This window comes from Astyanax mexicanus, chromosome 18, assembly GCF_023375975.1.
Source record: "Astyanax mexicanus isolate ESR-SI-001 chromosome 18, AstMex3_surface, whole genome shotgun sequence".
Classification (NCBI taxonomy): Eukaryota; Metazoa; Chordata; class Actinopteri; order Characiformes; family Acestrorhamphidae; genus Astyanax; species Astyanax mexicanus.
In genome coordinates, this window is record NC_064425.1 from 39429555 (window position 1) to 39452605 (window position 23051).

Sequence of the window (23051 nt, forward strand, 5' to 3'; positions counted from 1 at the left end):
TCAGTTGTGTGATACATCTTCTAGGCTGTTATTATAGGCGGGGTTCTGATCATAGAGACCTTTATACAACATTTATATACTTTTATGACCAACACTAACTCTTGTTACTGAATGCAATCAAATCTTCAGAGCAATGATGTAAAAATCTAGTGAAAACCATGCAGGACAAACTGAGCTGAATCACTGAGCTGATGTTCACATACTTTTATTCAAAATTAAAAAATCATCAAGGTTTCGTTTTATTAGAGTTTCAAAATTGTTTTTATTAGAATCAAAATTATAGCTCATCTGTTAAACATGGTGGTGGGAGTGTTTTCATGCCAATCCTAAATGTATCAACATTAACATTTTAATATAACATTATAGTCATTATGGCTTTTAGAAATATGTGTTTTACATTTTTACTTGAGGAAGAATTATTTTAAACCCTAATATCTATACTATCTATACCTATAGAGTAATAATTATAAATACAACCTTTGCTGAAACCTTATTTTTTGGTTTTATGCCCCTAGATCAATTTTGAATTATACTGTTTTTAACAGTAGGCAATTATTTAATATAAAAATTAAAATGCACTAATTTAGTAAGTCACTTTTCCAAATCCAACGTTGATTCCACGTTAAAATGCCAGCTGCATGGGTTCAGTGCATCGCAAGGTAGGTGTTTCGAATAAAGTGGCCACCCGAGCAGAGAAACCGCGTCCGCGCGCCCTCTGCTGGCCGTTGCGCACAGTTTCCGCGCGCAGGCTCACTGCCGCTCCTGCCCATAGCCGTTCCCTCCGCTCCACTTCACACCCCTCCGCCGCGGACTGATCGATACCCAGCCCGGACTACCCGAGTCAAACCCCTCTCTATGAGTTACTCCGAGCGCGTGGCCTCGTGGTTGTGGTCCCTGTGCGCGCGCGTGCTCGAAGCATGCTGGAAAAGGCTGGAGATGATCTCGGTGTGGCTGCTGTTCCTGAAGCTGCTGGTAGGTACCAGTGATGCTGAGGAGGAGACTGCAGCAGAGCTCTGTGTAGTACTGTGAGTGTGTGTGTGTGCGCGCGTGTGTGTGTGTATATGTATGTGCGTGTGTGTGTGCACACGCGCGTGCACGCGTTCACGTAACCACCATCATGCACCCACCATGCACACCTGCTCCGGTAGATGCGCTGCATTGAGGCGAAGCGCGGAAAGCAGAAAAGGTGTGGGAGGGGGGTGGGGGTGGAGGATGGTGGGTGGTGGTGGTGATGATGTTGGAGGTGGTGGGGTGGGGGTAAGAAAGGGGGCTGAGGGGGAGTGTTTCTAGCATGTTTGCCCCCCTCCCTCACTCCCGCTCATTCCAGCAAGCATCCCACTGTGCCCCAGTGCAGTGATTGGCTCAGCTCCAGCAGGTGAAGAGTCTCTGCAGGCGTGGGCTGAGAGAGAGAAAGAGAGAGAGATGCCTTCCTTCTATTGGAATATTCAGAACAGGCAGATTCCATTGTGTGTGTTCATGTATGGAAATGATGCTGGTTGTTCTCAAACCTCAGTGTGTTGTTTTTGTATTGATCCTGGTTCCTGGAGTGTGTTTGTGTGCACGTTATAATCTGATTACTGCAGGACATCATAGTTTTTCAGTAATCTGATCAACGCATATCCAACCCTAAATAAAAAAAAGCATAAAACAGTATGGAAAATGAAGACACACCTTAAATATAGTGGGTTTTTTAAAATTATTTTTAAAGGTTTTGCATTGTATATTAACACTTAAGTCATCCAAACTATTAGGAAAAACATATGGAATTATTTATTGAACAAAAAAGTGTTAAATAAACCAGAATATGTTTTCCACACTTTGGTAGATTCACCTGGAATGTTCATCTTTCAGTTAACAGCTGTGCTGAACCCTGGCAAGATTTAATTACTTGAATTTCTTGTCTCTTTATGTGTTTGAGAGCATCAGTTGTAAAGCAGTGAAGAGGTAGAGTTACAGGTATACAGTGAATAGTGAATATTTGAGTAATGTTCTAATCCATATTATGAGAAGCAAGAACTACTCAACACTCTAAGAAAACAGAGGTACGATATGAGTACTTTTTTGTACTCAAAGGTACACTCTTCATAATTGTACCCTCAAAGGTACAATATTGGTCTTTACAGGGTCAGATTTGTTCCCTCAGAAGTACAAAGTCATTCGTAACAGCAATAAGTACAAATTTGTACCATTTAACCAGCCAAAAGGTACATTTAGTATTCTGTATCACTGCACTAAAAAAACAAAAAAAATATTTTAATTGGAGATTTTTTATTTGAAAGCCAGACAATTTTGGATCATCAAGTGTTTGAGCCATATTCAGTTGATAATAATGTTTATAATGTTTATAATATTTACTGACACAAAAAATATGGGTACAAAAAAGGACTTTCACTGAAAGGTACTTTTTTGTACCTCAATATAAGGTACAGCCCCAGCGACAAGCTTTGTACTCCTTTAAGTACAAATCTGTACTTACTTTTCTTAGTGTGAACTAAAGAGGTCAAGCACTATAAAAATAAAATGTATTATTATTATTATTATTATTATTAAAAACGTCATGATGAAACGGGCTCTCATCAGGAACAACTCAGACAAGGAAAAGCGACAGTTTCCTCTGCTGTACAGGATAAGTTCATTCGAGTAACCAGCCTTAGAAACCATAACCTTATCTAAATGCTTCATGGAGTATGTTTTGGTTTTGTTTTATTTTTTTTTTACTATACTATTAGTTATCCTCCAAAATGTAGTAGAAAGCCTTCCCCGGAGAGTAGAGGCATTCACTCCAATAAATGCAGAATAAAGTATTTTTGATGCCCTTGATTTTGAACAAATCTATAAATAAGCAGGTTTCCTCTAATACTTTTGTTTCCGTAATGTAGTGTAGTATTTGCAGTGGTGGTTGTGCAGTGTTGCAAGGGGCAGTGGTGCAAATATAAAAAGCCCCTGCTGCATGACATAGTGTGTGTTGATTTTGGAGGCATTTTAAAAATAGGAATGAGTTTTAAATGTGGTGTTTTACCACCAAATACAGCTTATCACATTGTGAGGGCACCTACTAAAGGTGCTTCACTTCATCACACCTGTAGGAGAACATTTTATCCCTTTACATTTATTCCACTGGCACTGTCATAAAAGTCAATTCGTAATGGCACCTTTTTCTACTGGAAGGGCACAAGGGCATCAATCGATGGGCATCTAGGACACATTATCGTAAATAATTTTATCTAGAGGCACATCTTTACTCATCTATTGCAAGAAGAGGCACTGTAGCAGCCACTAGATCAGTATTTTCCCACAACAATAGCAGTTAGTATGGCACTTTGCCTCTTTTTAGGCACTTTAAGCAATGCTTTTTTAACCATGGGGGCACCAGGGCGGTGGTTGCCCCCCCTTGACCCCACCTTGACTCCGCCTATGGTGTGTAGTGCAGTATATTGTTGGAGTGGGTGATTCAGTTGTGATTGGATCATTTTGTAATTATGGAGTTACTCTCGTTCCAGAATGATTGCATTTTCATCCCAAAAGCTCTTGATATTCAATAAAAATAATAAAAAGCAGTGAACAGAAGAAGCTTTTATGAATCCACATGCAGAAAAGTGATGCATAGGATTGCATAATCAATCCACTGTTCGGAATAAGTTCTAGGGCTCTATTTCACACCGTGCACATGGTGCATTGTAATGCTCATTGCTATGTTACTCCCCACCAACAGTCTGTTGTGCATGGTGGTCTTGAAATGAGGTGTGCTAAAAGGTAAAATTCTGATAGCCATATTGCTATCTTGGCAACGAAAAACACAGATGAGCCACTGACGGAATACAACCTACAATTCATTCAACCCATGCCGCATCAACATCGAACAGAATGAACAAGCGTCAACAAGCAGGTCCAGATAACTGCGCCTCTGAAATAACCCCAGAAAAATTCAGAGCACACCTGAATCTTAAAGGGAATTTTTTAAATGATATGATTGGTTTATTGCACGTTACACCCAAATCACACTCATGATTGATTAAGAAAATTAGTACATGCCTTTTGCATGTTTAAAGCCGTACATATACTGTTCCTGCCGTTACGATAGCAAAGACACACTGATACGCCCTAAATCAAGCTGTGTAGTGCACGGTTGACTGCTCACGTATACATCACTAAAAGAGATCCCCATGTCTGTGAAAACAGACCAGTGGTAATGAGCTCTTCCCCCAAACAAGCCTACAAATGCTCATTTATCAGGACAAGTGTGAAAATGTCCTTAGTTGCCTGATCTGTACAGAGCTCTGTTATGCAGGTTTAGCCTCAGAATAAAAGTCAAAGGGAGGTCGCGATGGGGATTTGAACCCAGATTAACTCAATTGGATTTCACATTTACACAGACAGACAGACAGGCAGACAAGAACCAGACACAGACAGCTGCCCAGACAGACGGAACAAGCTCGATTTCCAAAACATGCCGAGTGTATTTGGGGTGAATGATGCCCTCTCATCATCAGCGCTCAATCCGGAGAGGACACGCCACCCTTTCCATCAAGTAATGTGTAATGATTTTTTATTGGTGCCTCGATTTTATTTCATTCACAGTTATCCCACATAAATCCGACGAGTTGGATTAACAGGCTGAGGCCTGTCAGAGCCGGCTGATGTACAGAAGCGACTCTCTGGCTGATAGTTTAGATATTTGTTATTCTTTAATATTAAGCAGCACTGCTGGATGGATTTCCCTCGCAGGCGCTGGAAACACAGACCACTGTGTTTCCAAGCAACCATTTCCTGCTGTTTCCTGCTTAAATTTGACACCACGTGAAAGCTGACACTCAGGGAAACATATTCTTGAGCTTGGAGATTGTGTCATTGGAGTTAAGGAGCAATATGGTCTCTATTTCTTTTTCTTTCTCTGTGGAGCTCATAGCGCACACTTTTGAGCTTCAGCATTTAGCATAGATGAAGTAAAGAAAGAGTAAAGTCAAAAGCATAATTTAAAAAGTGACTCAGAGATAAAGATGGCAAAAACACTTAGGTCATTTCTAAACAGAATACCCAATGCTGATGCTGAGTAGCATTAGCTTTACGCTTGCTTAAATCTAGGTCCGATTCTGGGGCAAATGCTCAGCTCACATCCAGCACATGCCGCTTATGCTAACATATGGGTTGACAAGTATAATATAACAATCAGCCCATTCTGCATGTGCCCATAATGCTCCAGCAGTGCTACACAGGGTTAACAGCAGGCTACAGGTCAATAATACTCACCTCTGATTGCCAAAACCGCTAGCACTTAGCATGGTTAGCGGCTAATGCTAATACTGCTCCAGCCTTTGTGCTAGAGAACTAAACTAACACTCTGGATTATAAGGCGCAATTAAGATTTTTAGGAAAATTAAGGATTTTAAGTGCGCCTTGTATTGCCAATAATACAATATAGCAATCAGCGCTCGCCAGGGCTCGCAAGTTTTGAAGTTTGGTGGGAGTGAGATTGGGGGGTGGGGGATGGGGTAGTGGTGGTGGGTGCGCGCCGTTCTCCTTCAGTTGTTCACCGACGTGTGTTTCAGAACTTTCGAATCGGACAGTTCTTCGGGCCTGACACTCTGGCTGAAACTCCACCCTGTTTGACTAGGTCTGCCTAACAACAGAGCGATCGATATTCTGATTGGCTCAATGAGAGTACATTATAATTTACAGCCGATGGATTGGCAAGCGTGAGAAATACCATGTGTGGTGTGTGAGCGTGTGAACTCTGAACGCTGAGGCGCGTGTGTCACACGCTCAAAGCTTGAGACTTGAGAAGACTGGTCAACACACCAGTTGCTGAGTATAATATGGGAATCAGCCCAAGACGAATGTGCCAACAACCCAAGAGTATAATATAGAAATTGGCCGAGCCACATGTGCCATGTGCCGAAATTTTTATCTGTTGCTGCACAGTTTGTTTTGGTCATCCTCCAGTTTTTCTTCAGTGGGCACAGGTCATTGCCCACATGACCCTGCCCTCAGATTGCTGCCTACAGGATGTTGTTGGTGGACTACTCTCAAGTCCAGCAGTGACACTGAGGTGTTTAAAAACTAAAGCAGCACTGCTGCTGTATCTGATCCACTCATTATACCAGCAGCACAACACACACTAACACCTTATACACCACCACCATGCTAATCAGCACTAATCACTACAGTGAATCACTGCACCAAATAAGAATATCTGCTCTGTGGTGGTCTCTCTCTTTCTCCTGTGGGGTTCTGATCATTAAAGAACAGGGTGAAAGAAGGATAATAATAATAAAGTATACAGAGAAACTGATACAGAACTACAGTCTGTAATTATAGAACTACAAACTGTCCTATATGATCAGTGGAGCAGAGTAGAAGATAGACAGGAAGTGTAGAAACAAGGAGGTTGTCATATTCTCAGTATTTTGATTTGAGTGTGAATATAGCAGATGTGCTAAATGAAATTCAAGCAGCTTCTGAATCATATGTAAATAATATCTTTCCTTTCAAGCTTAATGTGGGCTGCAGTATTTAGCCTTTGGGCGAAGATGCCGGGCTTGTTATGTGTATATCCTGATACTGCAGCATAGATACGCAGTGTTGTTTTGGGTTTTGCGTGCATATACTCTAATTAGGACACATACTGTGCACGTGAGGTCCCTGGTGCTCACGTGTTTAGTGTTCAGCTCTGAGGGCAATGAAACTCTCTTTAATGTGAATTCTCAACCCACTTAAACAGATTCCGTGTTCAGTTTGAAACCTGTCTTATGGTGATTTACTCTATGAAAGACTTCCACCCACCTGCCATGTCTTGCAGCATGATGAGTGAAGCGGCTTGACAATTTAGCTAGGCCGACTGTCCCACTTATTTAGCTGGTACTTAGCTGTATATCCCCATCCCTGGTGATGCCAGAACACAAGTAGGGTGAAGACTAGCACACACCTCCGACATGCAGCATTGCTGAGTAGCAGCGGCTCGGTTCCGATACATCAGCTCACAGACGCCTTGTGCCTGTCGACATCACCCTAGGATTAATGATGGGCCATTAATGAGCGCCATTTACCCACCCAGAAAGAGCAAGCCCAATTGTGCTCTCTCAGGGCTCTGGCAGCTGATGGCGAGCTGCATAAAAGGGATTCGAACCAGCGATCTCTCGATCACAGTCGCAGTGCTTAGCACTTGGACTACTTGGTGCCCTGACGTCACAACTTTAAGTGACATGATGCAGTAGAAGAATATCGTTAAGACAGTTGGTGCACCTCGTTAACTTTTCATTATGTTTTAGTAAATTTAGTTAAAACGGTTTCATACAAACTGTAAAAAAATAAATTTTATTATTACTTATATAGAGGACAAACAATAACCTTCAGTTCTACAGTTTACTTTGATGTGGTGGGATGGTTTTGCCATATCCACTTTGCTGTCTGATGTATAATTATGTATAATTATTTTTGGTTATTTGCATTTCACAAAAAAAAAATCAAGCTATGTAAACGTGTCCAAGAATTCCCTGTCCACCCTGTCATTTTTGGAAAAAAACCCACCCCTTTAAGAACATCACCTTTGACATCATCATTAACATCACAACCTTCATACTGTTTTATTTTAAAGAAACTGAAGACACTTGAATAATATTAATGTCACTTAATGTTTTTCATAAGTCTTTATACTTAGCTGAGGTAAAGCTTAAGCTGTCCACCCCGTTGTGATGAATAGAAATAATAAAAGGTGACTTTGAAACAGAACTACAACAGTCACCATGAACAATTCAACACGTCTGCAACTTTAGCTCAATCAAGTTTGCATTAATTGTCAATTTTTGCTAAAATTCTCCACCCTGATATTGTTCTTCATGTAGTGCAGCTGGCCATAACAGAGTGCATGCATGCATGACAGGAAATAAAAAGTGATGCAGCTGGAAAATATGATATATGTGTAGTCTGAAGTGATAAATAATGACCTATTATACCATTAGATGCACTCAGGCTGATTCTTCCTGCTATCTGGGATAGACTCTCTTAGAGCAATTGGGGATTGTTCAGCCAATACCTTATAAAACAGATGTTTTGACTGATGCTCATGTCACAAAGTGAGATGGTGCCTGTGTTGATTTGAGATAAGTACGTCTGTCCTACTTGTGTGCTCTCCTCATCCTAAACACATCCTTTTCAATCTTCCTTTCACAGAGAGCCACAGCTGGTGTCACAAGGCCAAATGGGAATGAAATAACCGAAGCCAGGAGAGACTCTTTAAATCAGCAACAAAAAGAGCAAGAATTCCTCTCCAAGGCTGTCACCATGGAGACCAGCCAGCTTTCAGAAATGGCTGATGTAAAAGACTATAAAATGGATCTGGGGGACACAGAGGAGGAAAAACGCCAGCGGAGTGAGGAGGATGAAAGAGACTGCTTCAATGCATTTTTCTCCGAAAGCCTGGATACTGAAAAGAGCAACTCCCCAACTGTGATCGAGGACAAAAGCAATGACGTAGCCAATGATAGTGCGAGTTCCGAGGAAGCCGTCAAAAGCACACCCTTGCAGGACGAGATCACGGAAATGGTGAATGATATAAATGAGTCAACACATCTTAGAGAGTCCACATCGTCTCCAGAGCCAGATGCAGAACACCAAACCCAAAACCAGCCTGTGCAAGGTGAAGAAGACGACAATGACAAGAATCCACCTGCACTGAATGGCAATGGGACAGAGCACCAGGAAGTATTGGAAAGTTCAGAGTCAGTTCAAACACCTTTGAATGTCAGTGGGGAAGAGAACCAAAACCTACAGGACGGTCTGCAAGTAGCGCAAGAAGACAACTTATCAGCTTTGGGTGCCAATGGGGAAGAGCACAAAGATCTGCAAGACGGTCTGCAAGTTGCGCAAGAAGACAACAATTTACCTGCTTTGGGTGCCAATTGGGAAGAGCACCAGGATCTGCAGGATGGTCTGCAAATAGTGGAAGAAGACAACTCACCTGCTTTGGGTGCCAATGGGAAAGAGCTCCAAGATCTGCAGGATGGTCTGCAAATAGCGAAAGAAGACAACTCACCTGCTTTGGATGACAATGGGAAAGAGCACCAAGATCTTCAGGAAGGTCTAAAAATTGAGCAAGAAGACAATGACCCATCAACCCATTGTGATGACAATATGGAAGATCACCATGACCTGCAAGAAGGTCTGAAAATAGAACAAGAAGATAATGACCCATCAACCCATTTAAATGACAACAAGGAAGAACACCAAGACCTGCTGGAGGGTCTGAAAGTAGAACAAGAGGAAAAGGAAGCATCTGCTTTGGATGCCGACAGGGAAGAACACCAAGACCTGCAAGAAGGTCTGAAAATTGAGCAAGAAGAGAACTATCCATTCACAGCTGAGGCCACTGAGACAGATCACAAAGATCCGCAGGAGAGTCCAAAACCAGAACAAGAATCTGTGTTGGAGCAGCAAATCAAGGAGCTAGCCGTCTCAGATGCCTCCACAGAGTCTTGCCATGACAATGACAGAGATGATCTGAGCGACTGTCTGCAGGTGGAGATGGCCATTGTTTCATCAGACAGTGATGCTGAGGAGCAGTGGAAGTCCATGTTTTCTCCTGTGGTTGATGAAGAGGATACTGCGGACGCTGTGGGGCTGGATCCAATTGATGCTAGCGAAGAGCCACACAATCAAGAAGATGCAGATGCAACTAAAGAAGACAGCAATACAACACTGGAGAATAATATGGAACTTGAAAGTGAAGCTCTGACAGGGACCATCGATAGCGTTGATATCTTGGAACAGCCAGAATGCCCTACGGAATGTGAACTAGAGGACCTTTCTTTTGATGGCTCTATACACTACCGAAGTTTAACAAAGATTCCAGAGGACGAAGAAGATTCAAACCAAAACCCAAAGCATAGCCTGCAGCGATTGTCCGCCTCAACCTCTGAGCTCGACAAGAGGTTGCCTCAAGACTACTGCGTGATTGAGGAGACAAAGAGCGAGAATGTCAGCACTGAACATGTGGACTTCAGGGTGGCTCGCCAACAGTGGCAGAAGATGGCAGAACAGAACAAGGGCCAGTTGCACCAGACCCCCATCAAGCAGGCTATTTGTCAAGGAGGCCATAACTACATGTACACACCTGTTCGTACCTTAGAACGCCCTAAGAAAGACCAAGACTCTGACAGTTTAAGTCTTGGTGATTTCCAGTACACCCAGTTTAGCCCTTGCTCGGAAGACTCAGGGCTGGACGACACAAGCTACAGGTCTCCTTACGATGAGCCTGAAACTCCAGTCGAACGAGAGATCCGTGAGACTATGGAGCGAGAAGAATCTTTCAGACGAGAACGGGCCCTGTCAAGGTCATCTTCTGGTGAACCTATACAAAGCAAACCTAGACCAGCCACCTTGCTGACAGGTAGATCAGAGCAAGAAGTCAGAAAAATATTTAACACACCTGAGGACAGGTGCAGGTCTCAGAGATCACCAAGTTCAAGAACCCCAACTCTCTCCATTACAGCCTCACCATCATCGAGACCATCCTACCATGAGATGGTGGCCAACAATGTCATCATCCTGGAGCCAGATTCATATCCCACAAGCCCGAGGCACAGGGGGAAAGGACTGCTCTCTCCAGGATCAAACAGGTTCCATGAGTGGCCCTCAGAAATGACCAATGTCATCATATTGGAAACGTCGAATCTCATCATCCGAAGTGCGTCAGAGTTCTGTCTGAGCACCACATGTCAGGAGACACAGGAGAGCACCTTCCACAACAACCCCTTCTTCAAACTGAGGTCGCACAGCACACAGTCCCTGGTGGACCAGGAGATCAAGGTGGTGAGGCAGAGGGATGAGGAGTTCAGGAGACAGAGGGCGCAGTTATATGCCAAAGAGAAGTACGACACCGTCCTGGTGTCTCCCAGCTTACTGGAGAGCTTCAACTACGACAGACCAGGTTTGGGTTTTTAAGTAAATGAAGTACTTTCAATTTGCATATACTAGTGCATCTCAAAATAAAAGAAAATAAAAAATAGAAAAAGTTAATGTATTATTAGCAACTCAAAATGTGAAACACACATGTTGTATAGATGTATTACACATAAAGTGATTTCTATTTTTTTTACTGTTAAAAACCTAAAAATCAGTATCTCAGAAAATTTGAATAATATATAAGAGCAATTGGTACTGTGGGCAACTGGCAGTGTGGGCAGTGTGTCAAGTCCTGCTGGAAAATGAAATCTGCATCTTGAAAATGAAATCTGCAAAGTTGTCAGCAGAGGGAAGCATAAAGTGCTGTAAGATTTTCTGGGAAAACAAAACTGCACTGACTTTGGAAAACACGTCCACCAATCAGTGATGGTTTGGAGAGTCATGTCATCTGCTGGTGTTGATCCACTGTGTTTTATTATCAAGTCTAAAGTCAGTGCAGTTTTGTTTTCCCACGAAATCTTACAGCACTTCATGCTTCCTACGTCCTTCATGCTGACTACATTTACAGAGATGCAGATTTCCTTTTCCAGCAGGATTTGGCACACTGCCCACACTGCTAAAAGTACCAATTGGTCTTAAATAATATAAAAATTTTCTGAGACACTGATTTTTGGGTTTTCATTCCATAATCATCAACAATAATAGAAAGAAATGCTTAAAATAGATCCCTATGTGTGCAATACCTCTATATAATATGAGTTTCACATTTTGAACTGAATTACTGAAATTAAGTATAACTTTTTAATGATCTTCTATTTTTTTTTTTTAGATGCATTAGTATTTATCAAAAAGTCAAAAATATTTCTTACTCTTTTGTCTAAGGACTTCCAGTCAGTTCATATCTGATGGTTTATGGTTGTATCATATGAGGCCACTCGGTTCTAAAGCTAACCTAAGGGCCTCACAAGCACCTCATGCATCACTTTACAGCATTTCTTCACAACAGAGTTTCTTTCCACAGAATGTTGTACTCATTTTTTATAGTAGTTTTATCTACTGTAAGTGTCTCGTTATATTAGCAAATAGTGTAGCAATTTAAAGCATTATTTCTTCTGTACAGGGACTACACAAGCTCTGTGTGTGTGTGTGTGTGTGCATATCGTCACTGTCCATTGAAAAACGAGTATTACCATTTTTGTCCATATCTTGTTTACTACATAATATGAACACAAACTGTCCCTTACAGTGTGTCAAAATGTCTTGATGAATGGACCAATAGGAATTTTTCGTAACTGTTATGGAGATGTTTTTTATTGGACAATTTGCACATCTGTGTCAGCAATGGGTACACATAGCTGAATGCGTTTATTGAATGCGTCCACAATTTTTTTTGACTTATAGTTTATTCTGCTACTTTAAAACATGCCATCAGCTTATGACTGTATACTTACAGTTAGGAGGACTATAGAGATTATATATCAACTTTTTTCCAGTATTTCACTACTTCTAATATATATTCATTATTTTGCAGGAGATATACCAGCCAGATGCAAGTCCTCCCCGTCCTCCCCTTCTAAGATACGCAAGATGGACCGGTCTGTTTTGTCCTGTGATCAGAAGGTATTTCTTACATGCTGTAATTCATATCTCATTCGAGTCTAAGGATAATGCAGCATTATTATACACTCAGGTTTATTTTCCAGTAGCCACCCTGAACACAGTGCAACATGGCAATATGAGTTTTGAGCTACAGAAAGTTACACAAGTTATTAATCAAGTGTGCTGGTTGGTTCTGGCCAAAAGGTTAATACCATAATTGCCAAATGTCCCTGTAATCCCATTAATTAGATGAAAGGTCCAGCTGTTACAGATTTTACAGCTTTTTTGACGTTTGATGTCTATTAGTTAAATTCCGCTAGAGCCTCTTTCACACCCTGATGTTTAACAGGAATTAAATGTTATCCAAGTTCTTAATAACGATTCATCTTAGAGAAGTAACTTTAAAAATGTCGGTTTTGTGCCTGAAACCAGAGACTGTAAAAAAAAGATGGACGCTGTGTCGCCATTCCCATTCCTTCAATGAAAATGAAGTCAAAATCTTCCTCCATGTTGGCGATCCTGAAACCCGAGTCTGCGCAGTAGAGACCAGAGGAGGGAGTTTACATTATCTAGCTTTCTGTTTTAATGGTTGAAAATTCTAAACGCAAAAAAGGCATGTACTAATGCTCCTAACCAATCATGGGTGTGTCCTTTTAGTAGCCAGGTGCGCTCTGACTTTGGCAGATTGCTATTTTAAGGGTGCATCTTGTTTTTTAAACACTTCTCAGCAGAGGAAACTTACCTGTTCGTTCAGACTCATTCATTCTGTTTATTGTTAATATTAAAGTTTGCATAGCTGCCAAAAGGCATGCACTAGGGTTTGTGCACTGCTGCGTGTCCATGTGCGTATAACATGTGGTGGTGTGTATGTGCATTGAGGACATGCCGGTTGACAACTCACTGTCAAGGTAGCAATGAACATCTGACTGTTGTAACATCTGACTGATATGTTGTATTCAGTCAGTGGCGCACCTGTGTTTTCTGTAGCCAAGATAGCAATAAGCTAGAAGAGCCATGTCATCTGCTGGTGTTGGTCCACTGTGTTACATCAAGTCCACTCAAGTCAGTGCAGTTTTGTTTTCCCGGAGAATCTTACAGCACTTCATGCTTTACTCTGCTGACAACTTTTATGGAGATTCGGATTTCATTTTCCAGCAGGACTTGGCACACTGCCCACACTGCCAAAAGTACTAATTGGTCTTATATTATATTCTAACTTACTGAGACACTGATTTTTGGGTTTGCATTGTCTGTAAGCCATAATATTAAACAATAAAAGAAATAAACACTTAAAATGGATCAGTCTATGTGTAATACATTTACTGAATATGCTGAAGTAAAGTAACTTTTCTATCATTTTCTGAGATGCACTAGTATATGAGCTCTAAGGGCTGATACAAGTAAGTCAGAAATGTCCTGTCTTTTGGGTGTGACGAGGCTTTAAATATTATACATATTCCGGGAAAGGAATTTATGTGTGAATTCATACAGACCTGTGCACCCCAAATTTGTCCCAACCTTCACCTTCAGGTGTAGTACCCCGTCCCTAACCCTCCCCCAGAGACTACTGATTCGCTACTGACTCTGCACATTTCACCTTGAAACTGGAAACTGCCTGCAGTTTTACAGGTGAAACTCTTCCCTTTAGTTCCCGGAGGCACCTTACACCGGAGTCCGCAGGAAAAGCGCCCTGGCTCAGAGATGGGAAGCAGGAATCTTCACCAATCACCAACCGGACTGAACCCAGGACAGCTCCAAGCAATCAAACAGAGTAAATTATATACATACATTCAGCCATTTACGCAACTGAAGACTGACATTAATAAATACACACTCCAAAAATAAAGAGGCTACAAAGGGTTTAATGACTGTCATATAAGAACCATCAACTTAAGATTCTTCAAATTCATAAAAGCATGAGTCTTTATATAAACACATGTGAATATAATACAAGTGGATTCATTATCAGACAACGCAATAATATGTGGTCCAGTGGTTAGAAATGTATCAATGATTAGGCCTGTTATGATAATGACATCATATATTCATCGTACAATATATGAAAATGATTTTTCTTATCTTCTTCTAAATTGTGCTGACCTCAATATCAATTGTCAATTGTGTTTTACTCACCAAGCAGAACAAAAAAACGTGAATACGCTGTTATAAGCTGTTATCAACAAAGAGTTGCTTTATTTTATGGTTTATTTATTTATTTAGGCTAAATAAATAAAAAAATATTTATGCTCCAATGTCAGAAATTGAATAATCTTAATATTTATTAGATTTTTAAGAGGCTTAAAAGGTTTCCGTGGGTCCTTAAAAAGTTTTAAAATGTCTTAAATTAAAATCTGGGAAATAAAGGTCTTAAATTGCTCAAGGTATTACATTTTCAGATGGTGTGTTTAATGCCAGTGGGAAAACACAGTGGCCCACCGTAAACATCTGATCCAGGGAGAGAACGGAGGTTAGCGGAGAGATATCTATCATACTTTAGGAGCGAATAGGCTGACATTACTAGGGAGAGAACTAAGGTAAGCGGAGAGCTAGCTAACATTAGCAACAAGCTAGGTAACATTAGTAGTGAGCTAGCTAACATACTAACTTTAGGAGCGAGTTAGCTAACGTTACCTGGTAAGAACTAAGGTTAATGGAGAGCTAGCAAACATTAGCGGAGAGCTATCTAAGATACTAATTTTAGCAATGAGTTAGCTAGCTACATTACCGAGGAGAGAACTAAGTTTAGCTGAGAGCTAGCTAACATTAGCAACAAGCTAGCTAACATTAGTGGTGAGCTAGCTAACATACTAACTTTAGCGGCAGGTTAGCTAATGTTACCAGGGAGAGAACTAAGGTTAGCGAAGAACTAGCTAACATTAGCACTGAGCTAGCTAACAGGCTAACATACTAACATTAGCAGTGAGTTAGTTGCCACTGGGGCCTTGCTTTACAAGTTTTGTTTTTGTGGGTTTTTATGTTTTCAGGCACCACTTTTAAAGATATGGCCAAATCAGATAATGATAAATGGACACAGAAAAATATTTATAGAGAAGAAACTTTAATGTTTTTCAGTATTATTATATATATATATGTTTAGCAGTAATATTAGTAGTAGTGGTATTATAAGCATCATCACTACTATTTAATTGATCATTTCCATTTTTCCATATGTGCAGGAAGCAACAAAGGAGCTCATGCAAGATGAACTCTATGAATGTTATGAACAAAATGAACAAAACTGGGAAAAATTATAGTAAATGGTAAACATTAAGTTTTGGTTTCCAGTAAAATAAATTATTTTCTACCCAAGAAATTTTAAAATGGTGCAAGAACCCTGTAAAACAAGGTCCTTGACGTATGCCACCCCTGACTTATTTCATTTTGTTGTATTGTTTTTGTATATTACAAGATAAAAGAGGATAATAATTTAATAATGTCCCAGTTAAAATTACAATAAAATAGTTTATCACAATAAACCCTAGGACAATATATCGTCCTTAAAAAATTATAAGCAATTAATAATCAATTATTGTAACAGGCCTAGTGGTATAAAATGAAAAAATACAATAATATTGTTTATTGCAATTATTTTGGGTATAATAAAATATATATGCCTACCAATGATGAACAGACTATAGAGCATAATAAATTGACCACTAACATTGATTAACTCCATGCATTGGCTCATTGAATAATCAGATGGGCCAATACTTTTAATCTAAAAGTGGTTCTTCTACAGCTTCACTAACAGACCCTTTGTAGCATCTTTATGATTAGGAGTGTAAAGTGTGCTGTGTTGACTGGCTGCTGTTCTTCTGAGGTGAGTGTTACAGTGTTAAGGAGTGATGTCACCGTGGCAGTGGCAGTTTACAGTGCAGTTGATCTTTTTACATATTTTGATGTACTGTTTCGAGTCGTGGGACATTGATGGTATTTTCATAATATATTTTCTCCTTGAAGAATTTTGTAATATGATGCGAAGCACAATTTATATGATCGCTGATTGCGTTTGAAGATGAGCAGAGACCGGGAAAGAAAAGGACGAAGCGATGAAGCCAAACTGATTTTTATTATTTAAAATTCCAGCTGTTCTTAATGAAATGCATTCCTTAAATACGTATTGACATTTGTCTGAGCCTCAGCTTATAGGTTTACAGTTACTGTAGAGATACTGTACACAAATCAGCCATAACATTAACACCACTTCCTCCTCTTTACGCTGTTCCGATTATCACGGTCTACTTTTTCAGCTCCACTGATCGTTTAGGACATGTTTCAGTTGTAATCATTTATTAGAGACTGTAGTCCTGTATCCTTTTCACTGCACACTTTATTATTATCATCCTTTCACACTGTTCTTCAAAGCTAAGGACCCCACAGGAGCTGGTATAAGTGAATCAGATGCAGCAGACGCCACCCACAGGACGCCACCCACAGGAAGCCACCCACAGGACGCTGTTGGTCTAAGCCCTAAAGGTCTAAAGGGGGTTCCCAACTCTAAACAAACACAGCACTTGTAGAATAAAAAGGAAGCGGTCATAATGTTATGTCTGATTGGTGCATATCCACAAGTGAGTATAAGTAAAAATCCCAATACAGAGCACATAAACAGACACACAGCAAGCCAGTGAATGTTTACCAGACTGTCAGTGCAAGTACTGTAGTTGTTTATTTATTATTATTAATAATGTTATTTTCTGGACTGAGCCTCAATGTTAATCCTTTAGATATATTTACTATTAATTATGGTTGCGCTTTTTGCACTAAATGTTTTATGCTTTATGGATTTTCTGAACGTTGGTGTTTCCAAGCCATGATTATTGCCTGCTTAAAATCATTTATTCTTGCCAGTGAATAATTATAGAATGGGAGTATATGTAGATGTTCATTAATATTCATTATTATTTATGCTTTGTGACAGAATTGAAAGATGGCACATTAATATAAAGCTTGATTCATTTTCCTTACACCATGTTTTCAATGCAATCTATTAATTTATCCCTTAAATAAAGAGATATTAACTGCTGAAACGGAGTCTTGTGGTCGTTCTTATGAGATGCTGAGTGTTCTTGGTTCTGGGATGTCGTTACCGGTCAGTGTTGGGTGCTGAAATGTGTGTTATATTGCACTAATGGAGCAGAGGAGAGCAGTACAGAACAGGCAGTTCACACCAACAAACGCAGCCAGGATGACCACCTTCAACTTTGTGTCCTGTGGAGAAAAGAGCGGAGGAGTTATCAATAACACACAGCAAATAATACTGAATCATTTGCTCTAGATACTGAATTACTTGTGAAGATTTTAAACACCAAATGATTCATTTTAAAAAAGTGATTCATTTGGTCAAGGTACAGAATCATTCTTACTTTAAACTGAATCAATTATTGTGGATACAGAATTAGTTATAATATGTACTGAATCAATTATTGTAAGTACGGAATTACTTGTACTACATACAGAATAAATTATTGCAGATACTGAATCATACATACTATATACTGAATCAATTATTGCAGATTCCTTATTTATACAGTTTACTGAATCAATTATTGCAGATACTGAATCATTTACAATATATACTGAATAAATGATTGTAGATACTGAATAATTTATACTATATACTGAATAAATGATTGTAGATACTGAATAATTTATACTATATACTGAATCAATTACTGTAGATACTGAATCACTTGTACTATTTTTTGATTTTATGTTTTGATTTAAAGATTGCAGATACAGAATCATTTGCAATATATACTGAAACAATTATTGTAGATACTGAATCAATATACAATGGAATAAATGAGTACAGATACTGAATCATTTATACTATGTACTGAATAATTATCGCATATACCAATTATTCAAAGTATATACTGAATCAATTATTGCAGATTCCTCATTTATACTGAATCATTTATGCTATGTACTGAATTAATAATTGCAGATACTGAATCATTTACAATATATACTGAATCTATTTTAGATACTGAATCACTTGTACTACATACAGAATAAATTATTGCAGATACTGAATCATACATACTATATACTGAATCAAGTATTGCAGACTCCCAATCATTTATACTATAAACTGAAGCAATTATTTCAAATACTAAATCATTTACAATATATACTGAATAAATGATTGACGATAATAAATAATTTATACTATATACTGAATCCATTATTTTGGATACTGAATCATTTATACTATATACTGAATCCATTATTTTGGATACTGAATCATTTATACTATATACTGAATCAATTATTGCAGATACTGAATCTCTTTTACTATATACTGATTTAATTATTGCAGATTCTGAATAATTTACAATATATGCTAAAATGATTGTAGACACTGAATCATGTATACTGTGTACTGAATCAATTATTGCAAATACCAATTATTCAAACTATATACTGAATAAATTATTAGAGATTCCTCATTTATACAATTTATTGAATCAATTACTGCAGACTCCCAATCGTTTATACTGTATACTGAATCAATTATTGTGAATACTGAATAATTTATACTATATAATGAATCTATTGTAGATACTAAATCATTAACAATATATACTGAATAAATGATTGTAGGTACTGAATCGTTTATAATATATGCTGAATCAATTATTGCAGATACTAATTATGCAAACTATAGACTAAATCAATTATTGCAGACTGCCAATTATTAATACAATTTACTAAAGCAATTATTGCAGATACTGAATCATATTTACTATATGCTGAATCATTTATTTAGCTACCAGTTCATACATAGTGAATCATATATTTTACATCCCATATCATGTGTTTTAAAATGCTTTTTTTTATAATAAAGAGTGCCAATTTGCATCTTTGTTTGAATATGACTGAACTTAATCTACTGAAACAGCACATTAGTCCCAGCATGCCCTGATTTATAATTTAGCATACTGATTGGTCATGCTAATGTATCATCTATACTTAGGTTAAGTTAAGTGTAAATGTGATGTGAACACTGTATTAATATGGCTGTGCTGGTAGTGCAGTCTTACCCAGCCTTTGCTCACAGAAGAATCAGAGAGAATGGCCAGTTCATCAGGACGCTCAGCGCCTACAGAAAAACAGAAAATATGTAATTATTAATAAATTAAAAACATATTACATTAAAGTAATACTGGGTAACAAATTAATATTTCATTTTATGCTGTTTTTTTGCAGTTCTGCGAATGCTGTAATATATTTTATCAACTTATACAGTCCCAATTTCACATTCATATACTAAAGGCCTGTATTTGGGCCTATACTTCTACCCCTTGCCATCAAACCACATATGTTACATATTATTCTCAAAGAAATTACTGATTTATTTATAATAATTAATAAATAAATAAATGTCAAATTTATTGTAGATTCTGAATCGTGGATACCCAACACCTGAAGTGTGAATCATTTATAGTTCACACTGAATCATTTATTGTACAAACTCTATCATTCATGAAAGATTTTTGGATTATGTATAGTAGATACTGAATCATTTGTTTTAGATCACATAAAGACCAAATGTACTGCAGATATGGAAACATTGATACCAAACACTGAATCACTTATAACTGACTCTGAGTCATTTTTGGTGGATACCAAATAATTACTGGATTAGATACTGGATTATTTACAGTAGATACTACTTTGTTTATTATAGATATAATATAATTTAAAAATAAAGACCAAATTTACTGTGGACTCTATAGTATTGATATCAAACACTGAATCATTTATAGTTGACTCTTGAGTCATTTTTTAGATAACAAATCATGTATTTTAAAAAAAATTGATCATTTATATTAGATACTGATTTGTTTATTGTAGATATCAAATAATTATTAAAGACCACATTTAATGTAGATACTGAAGAAATGGTACCAAACACTGAATCATTTATAGCTGATACTGAATCATTCATTGTAAATGTGCACTAATTTATTTTAGATACAAAAGTCTTTATAGTAGATACTGAATAATCAATTATAGATACTGAAATGTTTATATTAGGCACTAAAACAACAGAATCATTTATTGTTTTTATGGTTTATATGTCACCTATATATCACTTAAATGCTGAGGTGTTTACATTCATTAGTGGCATTCCTTCTTTATATTCTAGAGCTAATGAGAAGATTATAGCAGTATATCCACATTTTCACACTGTCTAATTCTGCTCATATAGAAATATATATCCTCATATAGAAATGATGCACACATCAATCTAATAACCTTTAACCTCCTTTAACGACACTGACCTGGCTTACAGATATTTCTTCTGTATACGAACAGGATCACCTTCGAAAGTATCACCAAAATTATAAATCCAACAAAAACACCAGTGGTCCAGGGGAACGGGAGGAGCAGAGACTGCTGATGCATCCCATAAGAGATGGTAATGCCTGTGAAACAGGGGATAAATATATATTAATATGGTGTTAATCCATTAAAAATAGTTTTAATCACAAGCATATTCTGTGATTAATCATGATTAAAAATTTTGCTAAACAGTGGTTTTCTGTTTGGCAAACAATTTTTCACAAAGGGCCATGTAGGTTTGGTTATTATTCTCACTTAATTATAAATAAATGAAATTTGCTTGATCTGAAACATTTTAGAGTGATAAACATGCAAAAACATAAAAAATAAGTCACTTTTCCACATACAGTACTGTATATTACCTGTATAATTCATCACATCAACATCTTAAATATATACAATACTGGTCAAACGTTTGGACAAATTCTAGGTTTTTCCTTATTTTGTTTATTTTCTACATGGTACATTAATATTAAAGACATGAAAACTATTAAGGGACACATATAGAATTATGTAGTAAACAGTTAAAAAAGTCTTATTCCTCCACATTAATCCCCTGATCTAAACCTGATGAACTGAGAAGGTTATTTAATTGGGATGAGCTGGAGCTTCACAGTATCTTCACTATTGTTCAGCACCTCCAGGAACTCCAGGAACTGTGCCCTTAGCAGCAACACATAATGTTCCCACCTCCATGCTTGACAGTGGGGATGGTGTTCTTTGGCTCATAGTCAGCATTTCTCTTCCTCCAAATATGGCGAGTTGATTTAATGCCAAAGAGCTCAATTTTTGTCTGATCTGATCACAGTACATTCTCCCAATCACTCTCAGATTCACTCACGTGTTCGTTGGCAAACTTCAGATGGTCCTGAACATGTGCCTCCTTGAGCAGGGGGATCTTGCGGGCACTGCAGGATTTGAATTCATTATGGCGTAATGTGTTTCCAATAGTTTTCTTGGTGACTGTGGTCCTAGCTCCCTTGAGATCATTAACAAGTTCCCCATTAACAAGGATAAAAGATTTTGCATGGAGCCTCAGAACGATGTCGATTTACAGTCATTTGGTTTTTCTTCCATTTGCTAACTAGTGCACCAACAGTTTAGGTTTATGATCTTGTCTCCAATATTCTCAGAAAGCTCTTCGGTCTTGCCCACGTTGTAGAGGTTAGAATCAGACTGATTAACTGAGTCTGTGGACAGGAGTCTTTTATACAGGTGACAATTTAAGACATAAGTTCATTAGGAGCGTCTAACTGATCTGTAGGAGCCAGAACTCTTAATGGTTAGTAAGGGATCAAATACTTATTTCTCTCTGCAAAATGCAAATAAAGTTTAATATTTTCTACAATGTAATTTTCTACATGCTTTTTTATATTTTATCTCTCACTTTTATAAGATGTTGATGTGATGAATTATACAGGTAATTGTAGAGTAAATTCAGAGCCGATTTTACCTGCAAGGAGTTCTGCAGTTTTCCCCACTCCCCTGTGCATCCAGTTAAATATCCACCTCCTGAATCAATACATAAAATATGTTACAATGAGTTTTTATTGTACATTAGAAGTGTCACGAATTCGATATTTTATCGAAATTATGTCATGGTCTCGAGCATCGAAGTCAAAAAGATGATCGACGATCCCTCCCTCTAAGCTACGCAAATGGTGCAGCACACTGTAGCCGACGCCACAGACATTGTGACTGATCAAAGAGCAGCTCTTTCTCCAGAGAATGTGGACATTCTCATCTTCTTAAAGAAAAACTTGAAAATATAAAAATAACAGTTGTTTTGTCTAGCCTCAAATATGTTAATAGTTTTGGTACCTTAAGGAGCATCTTTCTCTCAGATAAAGTTAATAATATATCTTTATTATAGAAAAAAACTTGTAATTCTCAGGGACCGAGTCTTTTTTTTCATGTTTAACTGTTATAGTAGGATAGAGTTCAGTTTGTTCAGGCTCTAATTGTTCTATTATTTTGTACATGACTGTTCCTGTATTATTTTTATTATTTATTTTGTTATGTTGCACATTTCTGTTTTAATAGTGCACACAGCTGCTACCAAAAAAAAGCCACTAGATGGCATTACATATATATCTGAATTAAATTATTTAAATTTGACCATAAGTGCCTAATGTGGTGTATTACAGATCACTTGTATCACTTTGCATCACTTACATTAAGCCCACCTTTTGAAATAAGAT

At 38.1% G+C, this 23051-nt stretch overlaps 2 protein-coding genes across 2 annotated transcripts in view; one reads left to right on the plus strand and one right to left on the minus strand.

The window, feature by feature from the left end:
- The first annotated feature begins 666 nt into the window (after positions 1-666).
- Positions 667-14560, plus strand: LOC103028436 (midasin). Its single transcript, XM_049467021.1, has 4 exons — positions 667-972; positions 8167-10921; positions 12428-12516; positions 14144-14560. Exons 1-4 carry the CDS (start codon positions 856-858, stop codon positions 14234-14236), a joined length of 3054 nt encoding a protein of 1017 aa, XP_049322978.1. The 5' UTR covers positions 667-855; the 3' UTR covers positions 14237-14560.
- Positions 14561-17277: 2717 nt separating this feature from the next.
- The window catches only part of frrs1a (ferric-chelate reductase 1a), a 38510-nt gene continuing 32736 nt past the window's right edge, over positions 17278-23051 (minus strand). The window contains exons 13-16 of the mRNA XM_049467022.1: positions 22304-22362; positions 20790-20933; positions 19545-19603; positions 17278-17706 (exon numbers count right to left, since the gene is read on the minus strand). Coding sequence (XP_049322979.1) covers positions 17614-17706; positions 19545-19603; positions 20790-20933; positions 22304-22362 — 355 coding nt within the window. The 3' untranslated portion in view covers positions 17278-17613. The remainder of the gene's footprint in view (positions 17707-19544; positions 19604-20789; positions 20934-22303; positions 22363-23051) is intronic.